We start from the raw sequence: 13,618 nt of genomic DNA on the forward strand, positions 1-13,618 counted from the left end.
CACCCTATTCCCCACCATCCTGAGGAAGATGGACTCACCCCCTGCAGTTTGTGCAAGGGTATTGGACTCTCCTATTTCAAAGAAAAAGCAGGAGAGGTGTAAGCGATGGCCTTCTTTTAACTTGTGTGTCCTGGAACCTTTTCATAGTGACTAGTTGTAAGTAAATGCCTCTTTTTGTATGGTCACTCCCAAGTCCTTCAACTGATGCTGCTGGGGTTTCAACTGAGAGTGCACTGAAGCCTTCTATTCAGACCACAGTGCCAGTTCCCTGACCCTTAGAGTGTATGTCAAAGTGACTGTACCCATTTGGAAATGGCTAACTGGGCTGTGAATCCCCAGTAATTTGTACCTTGGTACCAAAGGCATGTAAGTTAGAGAGGTACCCTAGGTTTGTGGCACCCTGGAGCTCCCTGACATAAAACTAGTCCCCTAGTCTGCCACTGCGAACTAGTAGAGCAGTCTTGCACCGCTGGCCCAACATTTCCATTAAAAGCAATAGCAAAACCACCTCTCCCCTGTGTATGTGTGTAAGTCACCCCCAGGCAGGCATACTGAAACCTAATGGCAGGGTCCAACATGTGGCATAGGCAGTACATATATTTTACATGACCTGCCAGTAAAACTCAATAAATTTTACTGTGGAAAGACTAGGTCGCCCATTTGTATAGGGTTGCACACTGACACCTCAGCTGAGCTAACTTCTGAACAGTGCGACCAAAGTGAGCACTCCAAGGCATCAAACAACCTGTTCCATTAAGCCCAAAATTAACTTAATTGTTGCAGTGTGCAGCTTTAGCTAAGCTGTCACCTTGTTGCCCTTAAGACTCTTATGCCTTCCCGGGTGCACATGGGGCCTGATCCACTAGACAGCTTTCCGCCCTCCTGGAGTGATGTGCAAAGGACTCTCAGGAAGGAGAACAATGAGGGATTGTCACCTCCCTCCTGTATAAAGCCACTTAGGAGTTAGCCCCAAAAGGCAGGCTTCAAAGGCGAAGCCAGCTTTGGAGAGCTGATGTGGGTCACTGGGGGAAAGGCTTGCTCCATTGTTGAGCTGGGCAGGCTGGCACAGGGAGAAGAGAAAAGGAAACCAGTTGCCAGAACGGACTCCCCAGGGGTGTGTAGCCCTGTGAAGGCCACACCCTAGGGGTGGGCTAGGGAGTTCTGAACACCATGGGAGGGGGGGGGGCGGTCTTGTCATCTTGGGAGTAGGCAAAATGGCGCATCTTGGGATAGCTAGATGCCACACTCCGCAGGAAATGGTCACTGGGCAAGAGGAAACCTAGTAGGCCATTAGCTACCAGTCCGCATTTTACCCTGAGGACACTTTCTGAGAAGGGCACCCCTGGCACCCAGACCTCAGATTTCAACTGACTTAGAAGAAGGGCCAAAGAAGGACTGACCTGCTTCACCGATGGACCAGCTTAGAGTGGCTACACTGGCGAAGACTGCACCTGGTGGCTAGCAAAAAGGACTGTGCCTTCTGTGTCCTACTCAAGGAGAAGACATCTCCTGAGCCTAGTCAAGCCAAGAGAACTCCAAGGGCCATCTGACCTGCCTCCTGTTCATAACACAGGGACACAACCGCTGAAGAATCCTGCTGGGGCAAGCTGGTAGCCCCAAGTCTTCAAACCGCTGCTACCGCCGCCATGCGACACCAAGGACCAAGATGCAACGCACACTGAGGACCAAGACATAACGCACAGATTTGCACCCGAGTTCGCTGAATCCGGGGGTGCTGTCGGAATGTTGCTGGGCCACTGAGAAGGCAAGTTATCGACTCTGGAAGGATTGGCCTGTGTCCATGACAGTGGATGACTGGTAGGCCAGTGGCCACTGGACTTCAGCCAGACCGGGGAGGACTTTGTGGGATGCCGACCCTATAACCAGGACTGAGGAATCCCTGCAGGAAGACCCCTGTCAAAAGTGTTGCATCCTTAGAGCATCTTCAGCATACTTCATCCCTTGGATCAGGACCACTCCATAGGAATCCATTGCAATGCTGATAAAGTGCCTAGAACTATTGAAGTAGACAGAACAGTTATGGATAGAATGGTTGAATTAACCTCAGCCAATGGTAATCAGTCAGGCCACATCCCAATTCATCATTATTTTGCACACCATGCCACCTTGCTTTCGACCCAGCTATATACAGATCAGTCTTGACCCTTCTCCAGTAGGAGCAGTCCATCCCGAACTGCCAAGCCAGGTCCTCCCTGAACCGTAAAAAAAGCAACCCACAATCTGTTTAGTTATGGGCTCATCAGCTGGGTACAGCTTGGTTCCAGGGACACAGTATGCATAGGGCCTGGCCCCCTGACTAACTCCCTGCTGGAGTTGGCCGCCCCAAGTACTTCTGACCAACTGCATTGACACTTATTGAAGTTTTCTTTAAAAAAGTTTCAAACTATCCAATTTGTTGACTTTTCTCAAGCTTGCTCGCAGTTGAGTGAATGGTACTGATTTGTCTTTTCTTGTAAAATCCATATCCCCAGAACCCTCCTGTGGATCTTTTTCATGTTGGTTTCTACATTTTCATAAATGCAACCTATTTTTAAAAATTGCTATCTGCGTTCTTGAGTGGTGTGTTGATTTCTTCTGAAATTATTGTGGTGCTGGTTAAATGTTTAACACTTGTTCCTCTGTGTAAGCCTTGCTGCTCCATGCCACAAGTACCCAGGGTTGCGCTGAGGGTTTTACAGATTAAAGCTATTGGATGTAAAGGGGTTGGTATGTGTATTTATACGGTAAGGCCGCACAACTTCCCCATCTAATACACACCATTTCCTCACACTAGTGATTTTGGTAAAGCCTTAAAAGGGAAAAGGGAGGAGACAGTTCACAAGAGGTGCGAGCTGGGAAATGTACCTGTTTAATCTGATACAGACATCTAGTTGCAGATTTCTTACCTTCCAATTTTCCCCAGGCATCAGTCTGGATCTGGACATTTTTCTCGAGCAGTACCCCTGCACAGCTTTAGGTGGTGTCTATCAGCTCCAAGTCCATCATCGGCATTGTGCGCTCCAGATATGACGTTGTGGGTCCTGTACAGTGGGTCTGGTGTGCTGACGTCAGTTCTTTACTTTATGCATCAGCCAGCACTGAGCCGAAGAAAGAGCTAACCCTCAGTCGTTTTTTGACTGGCCTTTTTCGACTTTTGTCGAAGCTTTTTGAGTATTTCTACTATTGATGTGTTGAGGGATGTGTTCGATTAAGACTGGGTTCAAATCCTGCGGATCCTGCAGTTGGTTGATGTCCATGATGCACCTAGAATGCCTTTGGTGTCTGGAGTGCAACCTCAACCCGAAGTCATGCTCCAAGTGCTGGGCCATGAATCCGAGGGCTTTGAGGGAGTGGTCCCCAAGGCTGGCTTTTGGGTGGTGCGACCGGTGCGACCTGCTCTGAGCAGGCATTAAAAGTGCTGGAAAAAATTAGGCAAAGAAATCTAACAGATTTCTTTGCGTCATTTTTTTGACCCCACTAACTGGGGTATGCTCCCTTTGCATACATTATGCCTGGCACAGGCATAATGTAGCGCAAAAGGTAACAGAGTTGCGCAATGCATGCATTGCGCCTCTTTCTATATATGGTGCAGCGTTTTTGGCCTTCTAACGCCCCATTAGTGTAACAAAAATTACACTAATGTGGTGTTAGAGTAGCACTAGGGGCTCTTAAATGTACCCCTATGGCGGTCCTTAATTTGTGCTTGTTGTTTCCAGTGCAGAGGACCGGCACTTATTTTTGAGGGCCGGCACTTATATTTCTGCCTCAAGCATTTACTGAGAGAAAAAGACACATATGGGAAAGACGGTGTAGAAAGTTGGCTCTGTATGTACTATTTCAAAGTAAGAAATAGTGTGCACAGAGTCCAAGGGTTCCCCTTAGAGGTAAGATGATGGCAAAAAGAGATATTTCTAATGCTCTATTTTGTGGTAGTGTGGTCGAGCAGTAGGCTTATCAGAGGGTAGTGTTAAGCATTTGTTGTACACACACAGGCAATAAATGAGGAACACACACTCAGACAATTCCAGGCCAATAGGTTTTTATATAGAAAAATATATTTTCTTAGTTTATTTTAAGAACCAGAGGTTCTTGATTTACAAACAATACTTTAGATGAAAGGTATTTCACTCAGGTATTCTAGGAACTTTGAATTATCACAATAGCATGTACAGTTTTGGCAAAAATGCCAATAAGCTATTTTAAAAGTGGACACTGCAAAAATCAACAGTTCCTGGGGGAGGTAAGTAAATGTTAAGTTCACAGGTAAGTAAAACACTTACAGGGTTCAAAGTTGGGTCCAAGGTAGCCCACCATTGGAGGTTCAAGGCAACCCCAAAGTTACCACACCAGCAGCTCAGGGCCGGTCAGGTGCAGAGTTCAAAGTGGTGCCCAAAACACATAGGCTTCAATGGAAATAGGGGTGCTCCGGTTCCAGTCTGCCAGCAGGTAAGTACCCGCGACTTTGGAGGGCAGACCACGGGGGTTTTGTAGGGCACCGGGGGGACACAAGCAGGCACAGAAAGTACACCCTCAGCGGCACAGGGGCCTCGGGTTTTCAATAGGAATCAATGGGGAGACCCGGGGGTCTCTTCAACGATGCAGGCAGGCACAGGGGGGGGCTCCTCGGGGTAGCCACCACCTGGGCTAGGCAGCGGGTCGCCTGGGGTCGCTCCTGCACTGGAGTTCGGTTCTCTTCAACGATGCAGGCAGGCACAGGGGGGGCTCCTCGGGGTAGCCACCACCTGGGCTAGGCAGCGGGTCGCCTGGGGTCGCTCCTGCACTGGAGTTCGGTTCCTTCAGGTCCTGGGGGCTGCGGGTGCCGTGTGGTTTCCAGGCGTCGGGTTCCTTGAAGCAGGCAGTCGCGGTCAGGGGGAGCCTCTGGATTTCCTCTGCAGGTGTCGCTGTGGGGGCTCAGGGGGGTCCACTCGGGCTACACACGGGTTCGCAGTCGCCAGGGAGTCCTCCCTGTAGTGTTAGTTTTCCGCAGGTCGAGCCGGGGGCATCGGGTGCAGAGTGGGAAGTCTCACGCTTCCGGCGGGAAACGTGTGCTCTTTAAAAGTTGCTTCTTGGTTTCCAAAAGTTGCAGTTTCTTGAACAGGGCCGCTGTTCTCGGGAGCTTCTTGGTCCTTTAGATGCAGGGTAGTCCTCTGAGGCTTCAGAGGTCGTTGGACCCTGTTGGATGCGTCGCTGTTGCAGTTTTCTTCGAAGTAGGGAGACAGGCCGGTGGGGCTAGGGCCAAATCAGTTGTTGTCTCCGTCTTCACTGCAGGGCTTCAGGTCAGCAGTCCTTCTTCTTCTTCTTTAGGTTGCAGGAATCTGTCTTCCTGGGTTCTGGGAGACCCTAAATACTCAATTTCGGGGGGTGTTTAGGTCTGGGAGGGCAGTAACCAATGGCTACTGGCCCTGAGGGTGGCTACACCCTCTTTGTGCCGTCTCCCTGTGGGGAGGGGGTCACATCCCTAATCCTTCTGCAAGATGGAGGATTTCTAAAAGTAAGAGTCACCTCAGCTCAGGACACCTTAGGGGCTGTCCTGATTGGGGGGTGACTCCTCCTTGTTTTTCTCATTATCTCCTTCAGCCTTGCCGCCTAAAGTGGGGGCAGTGGCCGGAGTGGCAGGCATCTCCAGTAGCTGGGATGCCCTGTGGCGCTGTAACAGAGGTGAGCCTTTGAGGTTCACCGCCAGGTGTTACAGTTCCTGCAGGGGGAGGTGAGAAGCACCTCCACCAAGTACAGGCTTTGTTCCTGGCCACAGAGTGACAAAGGCCCTCTCCCCATGTGGCCAGCAACATGTCTGGTGTGTGGCAGTCTGGCAAAAACTAGTCAGCCCACACTGGAAGTCGGGTATGTTTTATGGGGGCATCTCTAAGATGCCCTCTGGGTGTATTTTTACAATAAAGTGCACACTGGCATCAGTGTGCATTTATTGTGCTGAGAAGTTTGATACCAAACTTCACAGTTTTCAGTGTAGCCATTATGGTGCTGTGGAGTTCGTGTTTGACAGACTCCCAGACCACATACTCTTATGGCTACCCCGCACTTACAATGTCTGAGGTTTTGCTTAGACACTGTAGGGGCATAGTGCTCATGCACCTATGCCCTCACCTGTGGTATAGTGCACCCTGCCTTAGGGCTGTAAGGCCTGCTAGAGGGGTGACTTATCTATGCCATAGGCAGTGTGAGGTTGGCATGGCACTCTGAGGGGAGTGTCCTGTCGACTTAGTCATTTTCTCCCCACCAGCACACACAAGCTGGCAAGCAGTGTGTATGTGCTGAGTGAGGGGTCCCCAGGGTGGCATAAGACATGCTGCAGCCCTTGGAGACCTTCCCTGGCATCAGGGCCCTTGGTAACAGGGGTACCAGTTACAAGGGACTTACCTGGGTGCCAGGGTTATGCCAATTGTGGAGACAAAGGTACAGTTTAGGGAAAGAACACTGGTGCTGGGGCCTGGTTAGCAGGGTCCCAGCACACTTTCAAGTCATAACTTGGCATCTGCAAAGGCAAAAAGTCAGGGGGTAACCATGCCAAGGAGGCATTCCCTTTCAGAGGGAGTAAGAGAAAATCGAAAAAGCGTCACAATGATAAAAGGCAGAAATCTGCAAGAGTGAGCTGAAGGGGCAGGGAGTGCCTGTAAATGGATTGAAGAGGCCCAAGATGGTTTCAGGATTACGCTGCCTCTGTATTCCGTGTTCACACATTTAATTGCAGCAGCCGCATGTTTAAGAGGAGCGCTTTGGGCAACGGCACCTATGGGGCATATTTGAAAAAAGTGGTGCTGCACACAGTGCTGCGCCACTTTTCTTGCGCCCTTTAGCACCCCCCCAACGCCACCATGTGTGCATCATATTTAAAATACGGGTCACCATGGCAGTAGTTTGGGGGCTAGTGCCAGAATTTTTTATGCTAGTCTGGCGCTTTTCAGGATTAGCATAAAAAATGTTGACACTAATCCTGCAAAACACCCAGAGGGCCATTGGAAGCCTCCTTTTAATGACTGCTCTGGGCAGGCATTAAAAGTGCTGGAATAAAATGACGCAAAGAAATCTGTCAGATTTCTTTGCGCCATTTTTTTTTTACCCTCCCTAACGGGGGGATGCCCCCTTTGCATACATTATGCCTGGTGCAGGCATAATGTAGCGCAAAAGGGTACAAAGTGGCGCAATGCATGCATTGCGCCACTTTGTAATTATGGCGCTGCATTTTTGGCCTTCTACCCCACATTAGCTTAAAAACAATTACACTAATGTGGCATTAGAATGGCACTATGGGCTCTTAAATATGCAAAATATATTGAAAAAAGTGGCGCTGCACACAGTGCTGCTCCACTTTTCTTGCACCCCTTAGCGCTCCCCTAACGCCACCATGTGTGCGCTGTATTTAAAATATGGCGCAAGATGGAGGTAGTTAGGGGATTAGTGTCAGAATGTTTAATGCTAGTCCGGCGCTTTGCAGGATTAGTGTCAATTTTGACGCTAATCTTGCAAAGCACCTAGAGGCCTTTAGTAACCAATGGAAGCCTCCTTTTAATGCCTGCTCTGAGCAGGCGTTAAAAGTGCCAGAAAAAAATGATGCAAAGAAATCTAACTGATTACTTTGCATCGTTTTTTTGACCCCCTCTCCCCCCAATGGGGGGATGCCCCCTTTTCATACATTATGCCTGGCGTAGGCATAATGTAGCACAAAGGATTACAAAGTGGCGCAATGCATGCATTGCACTTCTTTGTATGTATGGCACAGCATTTTTGGCCTTCTAACGCCACATTAGCATAAAAAAATGACATTAATGTGGCGTTAGAATGGCGCTAGGGGCTCTTAAATATGCCCCTATATTTTATGTGGCTAGCTGAGTGGATTAGTAAAGCCACAAGTGCTTTAAAACACATGAACGTATGTGAAAGGGTAGCGATGGAGAGATGAGGGCACATTTACCTGATGGTAGTGAGTGAAACCGAGGAGGTCATTGGGTGGGGTGGGGGTCACAATAAACTGTTGCACAGGGCACCACCAGTCCTAAAGCCGGCCCTGGCAGTCCCTAAAGCTGATAGTGGCCCAGCGATCGGCTTCGCATAAGTCCTGGTCCCAGTCAAGAGGAAGGCCTCGGAATCAGTCACAGAGCCCCTCTCTTCGTCATCCCACTCCAAGTTCTCGGGACGATTGGGTAAGTCGAGGCATAAGAAGTCCAAGAAAGTGAAGCATTCTTCGACTTCACCTCGTCCGTCGGTCGACAAGATGAGGTAGCAGGAGCGTTGTCAGTTCTAGGCCTTCCTCTGTAGGGCCCGCATCTGGGCCAACTCTGCACCTTCCTGAGTTTCCGGGAGCCAGAGACACCCCTGCCCAATGTTGGAGGAAATTCTGTTGAATAAAAACAAAGGCACATTTGACAAAGTAATGTAGGTTTAATAAAATACTGCTGGGGAGATCAGTCATCTCCATGGAAATGCAACCTGATGTCCAAAGTTTTGCACAGAAGCTGCTGTACTTATGCTGAAAAAAACCCACAAAGACCACCCACAGAAAGGTCCCAGTTCCACCTGTGACTCAAACACAGATAGCAATTGTCAGAAACAAAAGCACATAATTTCACCTCCTTGCGGTGCTGTTACCATGCAGTGAAGAGCATATAAGTGTGGCTGGCATCTCGTGGTCATGGTGTGCTGACACTTAATTGGTTCTAGCTAGCTGACCCTTAGCATGGGCCCGATGTGTGGTTTTAAGTGAATATGCCTCCAGCTAGGTGTACATCAAGCTCGTAGTGGGCAGATGCAAACCACCAGCTTAACAGGTTCAAGATTTCTATAAGTTTCAAAATTAAGATAAGGAAAAATCCCCCATGTGGATTTCTGTTCTCATAATTCAAGCAAGTAAAAATATGTTTATGTGATATCACATCATATGGCTATATCTTGATAAATGCTAATTGGGCTAAGCCATGAGTTTTTTGCACCTTTAGGTGTGATCTCTGCAGAAGCATGCATATCTCGTCAGTATATGTTCAGTATATGTTCTAAGGCAGGATGTGCACCTGAGGTTTCTTCCTATGTACACAAGGGGTATAAGAAACCACATCCCTTTAGAAAGGAGGCGAGGTGAGAAGCATCTCAGCTCATTTCCCCTGCTTGGGTAGAAAATGTTTTTTTCTGCCAGACGGACATTGAGGTCCTGGAACACTGCATGCCTTTTGGGCTGTTATTCCCACACACTGTGGGATATGCTTGCACAAGTGCTGCCACAGGTCCTGCAGGAGGCCGGGCTGTACTCTCTCAGGCAGTTGCTGATGGAAGAGATGCAGCAAAGTTAATGATCCTACGTGAACTAATCACCTGGTTGAGGCAATTTGGCTTTTCGGGGGATGTCCAAGCTTATCTTATGGACATCTTACAGATGTTTGAGCCTCTATTCTGGATTTCGGTGAGAATGACTCTGTTCCAAGGCGGCAATCGCTCAGAGATGCTTTTTGTCTCTAGTGAAACTTAGGCTGCCTGTACGCCTTTTTGCCTATACCACTTCTGCCCAGAGTGACCAAGAAGATCAAGAATGACTGGGCCCTAGTAATCCTTGTGGCTCTTGAGTGGGCACGAAGAATCTGGTATCCCGAGCTTCTGAGCATGGCCTACGATCCTCCAATCAGACTGCTGCTTTGGGGGGGATCTTTTGTCGCAGCAGCAGGCATGGCCTACGATCCTCCGATCAGACTGCCCCTTAGGGGAGATCTTTTGTCGCAGCAGCACCGAACCTGTCCAGTCTCCGCCTTCTTGTGTGGAGATTTAGTGACCGCAGTTGACAGCTTTTGACCTTCCGTCTAAAGTCTGTAATGTAATCTTGGCAACCTGGCGTCCCTCCACCAAAACGGTATATGCCTTTCGGTGGAAGAAGTTTGTGGCATGGTGCATAGACAAGTCTTTTGACCCCCTTTCTGCCCCTCTTTCTTAGGTTTTATTGTTTATCCTTTCTCTGGCCCAGCAGAGCTCTGCTATGGGCTCTGTCAAAGGTTATCTGTTTGCCATTTCTGCTTTTTTGAGGTTGCCTGATCAACCTAGCTTTTTTAGGTTTCCAATTCGATGTAAATATGTTCCTTAAAGGCCTTACTCGTGTTTTTCCATCTCCATTCATTATGCCCCAATGGTATTTGAATGATTTGCACTGCTTTCAAGCCTCTCGACAGTTTTCCTGTCTTGTTTCTCACTTTCAAAACAAGCTTCCTTGTGGCCATTACATCTGCCCTAAGGGTGAGTGAGCTGCAGGCATTGTCATCTAAGCTGCCCCACCTTTCCATCCATCCTGACAAAGTGGTGCTTTACACTAGGGCCTCTTTTCTGCCGAAAGTGGTTACGCCCTTCCATGTAAGCCAATCCATCACCTTGTCTACTTTTTACGCACCCCCTGCATTCTTCTACGGAAGAGGAGAGACTCCACTGCCATAACCTAAAAAGAGCGTTGGCATTCTACCTTGATAGTACCAAAGAGTTCTGAGTGAGTGATCAACTCTTTGTTGGTTATGTGGGTGAGAAGAAAGGTCGGGCAGTGGACAAGAGAACCATCTCAAGATGGGTTGTACTCTGCATTGAAATGTGCTGTGCACTTGGTAAGAAGCAATCTCCTGAGGGCTTGCATGCTCATTCTACCAGAGCTAAAGCTGCAACCACTACATTAGTACGTGGAGTTCCAATCCTTGACATCTGTCAGGCAGCAAAGTGGGCATCACTGCACACGTTTACCAAACACTATTGCCTGGACAGTCAGGTCTGTAGGGACGGGCACTTTGCCCGTTCGGTCCTGCAGGACTTTCTTGTTTGAAATTTGTTTGTAGACCCACCTTTGGGAATCTAATTGTTTGGGTATCTATTCAAAGGTAAGGAATCTGCCGATAGATGTCACTATCAGATGGACAAGTTACTTACCTTCGTTAATGCCTTATCTGGTCGACACTATATCTAGCTGCAGATTCCTTACCAACCCACCCCACCCCCCACTTTGCAAATGGATTTCTAGGGGCAGGGGCTTCTTTTCAAGGCTCTAGTTTTGACATATAAGTGGTGAATTTTCTCCATAGCTCCACGTTTCTGGAGTGGAACATCATGGAAAGACACTGACGTCGGCATGCCCAGGTGGCACTTTTAAATGAACCACAATGTCATTTCTGGCACGCATGAAGGACGCAGAGCCAATCGACGCCACCTAACGGCGTGCAGAGGTACTGCTCGAGAAGAATCTCTGGATCCAGACTCACGTCTGGGGAAATTCTAAGGTAAGGAATCTGCATCTAGATATTGTCTCTAACAGATAAGGCGTTACCCAAGGTAAGTAACTTGTCCATCACTGCAACTGTTATGTTTGCATTCTCAGACCATTCTCATGGGGCTGCATCACAAAAACGGATTTGTGTCTGCTGTATTTTTATTTCTCAGCTCATAAAGCCATCGGCAGTATTTTAAATTATTGTGTAAAAATGTTATTTGTTGGATTACGACTGACAGCCATGAAAATGTAATTATATGGTGCTAACATAAAGCCCTTCTCTGCTGGTGGCAGAAAACGTTTTTCTTGACACAGCACTCAGTTGTTTTTTCCTTTGCCGTCTCTGTCTCCTGAGCTCCTCAATAAAAGGTTTGATAAAGATGAAAAGCTGCAAGATCACCTAGAACATAGCAAATCTGCGTATTGCACTTATAAGACTGATTTGTTATTGTTCATTAGTTTGTCATGCTTATTGTTTTTTTCTTTCCCTTCACACACTCTTTATTCTTTATTCTCTTTGCGTTCTAGTTTTGATGTGCACAAGAAATGTCCTCTTTGTGATGTGATGTTTCCACCCAACTATGATCAGAGCAAGTTTGAAGAACATGTTGATAGCCACTGGAAGGTGTGCCCCATGTGCAGTGAACAATTCCCGCCTGACACCAATCAAGAAGCTTTTGAAAGACATGTTCAAACACACTTTGACAGCAATGTGTTAAACTTTGATTAGAAAAGTCATTTTAATGAGACTCAGCTCCCAGGGCAACACTCTCCCTACTGTACCCTCAACTCCCTGCCCCCTTTGAAGGACAAATGTATCGTAACAAATCTAATAAATGCAATTTAAATAAAGTCTTTCAGGAAATTTCAGTTAACATGCTTCTTTTGGTATATATGTTGAAGATGCAATTAGGTTTTATAATCTGGTGTAATCAAACAAAGGCATGTTAATAGATTATTATCCAGAAAATGGAAAGTGGATTTCCAGTGCATGTATTTGTAGTTACTTTATTCAGAGTGCTCATTGTAAGACTAAGAGAGAAGGATTATTTTTTGATATATAAACAGTAAAATGAATATAATAGAAATAGGGTTCGTAGTGCTTTACAATTCCACAAGTGTTTTTTTTTTTTTTTTTTTTAATTCTCTTGCTATCCGCATAATATGAGTAAGACGTGGAGCAATAGACATTTTTGCAATCTGTTTTTGAAATATTATCCTGCATAAAATGATTTTAGTTCAGAGTAGTCAGACAAAATTATTTAAATTCTTGGAAAGTATTGCTTTGATCCATTTGAAGAATATAAGGCATGTTTTTTGTCAGACTATCTCCCATAAAAATATCAGAACTTCTCACATTTTAAGCAAGTTGGATTATGCCTTACGTCTAAAATTATGTCATCGTAAAATAAAAGAAAGCCATTTGGATCATTAGTAGTTTGTGTGAAGTAAAGCTAAAGTCTCCTACCAAATGTGTTTCAGTTACACCATTTTTTTAGCACCCTAGTTGGTGGAATTGTCTATGGTCACTATTAATGTGTTGCTTGGTTCTACAAAGTGGTGACAAGTTGGTTTCTGCTTTCTGACATGCATATATGTAATCATTATAGAGGAGATGATTGAAATACGAAAAGAATGCATAGGTGGTGTCACTACTCACCTCTGTCCACTTCTCATAGTGATAAGGCTGGAGATGGATGGCCTTGTAGTACTGGGGAGTTTTAATTTCCAAAATTAATGGAGGTGGAGGAAGTCAGGTTTTCCAAGATACAGCATGTTATTAGACTTAATTTGATTAGACAAATGAAATCCAAATGAGAGAGTGATATTCTGATCAATCATATGCATACTTATAATTAGCGTGAATAGCTGTTGAAGTGAATAAAAAATCACCCAAATTAAGTATATGAGATAGATTGATTGCTTTGGTTTGTGGCATTGTTTCCTAAACGTTTCAGACATTCTTGCAGTTCATGTGTCCAATAGTAGCAATGCGAATACCATACACTTTCATTTATGTCTAAAAACTCAATTTAATTCTGTTAAACGTGGCTATACGTTGTTCACTGGTTCAAAGTAATTTCCTTTCATTCCGTGCGTCCTGTTAAATTAAAGGCAAATAAGATTCTAGTTGTGTGCATGTCCTTTTTTTTTTCTACCATAACATCTATATTATGTGAATTCAGTATTTTATGTGTGATTATCTGTCCTCCTCAAACCTTACATTATAGATTCTTGTGGAACAAATTTTCCATATCATATTGTTTTACACAAGATGGATGATCTTTCACCTTTCATACAGTTTTGAGGAGAATATTAATATGTGGGTGTTGCTGCTCCTAATAAACATTAGCAATAACTTTAACTGACCTTAATTAGCAATTT

General features: G+C 46.2%; 1 protein-coding gene across 6 annotated transcripts in view; it reads left to right on the plus strand.

The window, feature by feature from the left end:
• TAX1BP1 (Tax1 binding protein 1) overlaps window positions 1-13,363 on the plus strand; it is a 638,481-nt gene extending 625,118 nt beyond the window's left edge. For all 6 annotated transcript variants that reach the window (XM_069211447.1, XM_069211444.1, XM_069211446.1 and 3 more), the window contains one exon: window positions 11,762-13,363. In XM_069211447.1, coding sequence (XP_069067548.1) covers window positions 11,762-11,963 — 202 coding nt within the window. In that variant the 3' untranslated portion in view covers window positions 11,964-13,363. The remainder of the gene's footprint in view (window positions 1-11,761) is intronic.
• The last annotated feature ends 255 nt before the right edge of the window (window positions 13,364-13,618 follow it).

The sequence above is a fragment of the Pleurodeles waltl genome, chromosome 10 (assembly GCF_031143425.1).
Source record: "Pleurodeles waltl isolate 20211129_DDA chromosome 10, aPleWal1.hap1.20221129, whole genome shotgun sequence".
Classification (NCBI taxonomy): Eukaryota; Metazoa; Chordata; class Amphibia; order Caudata; family Salamandridae; genus Pleurodeles; species Pleurodeles waltl.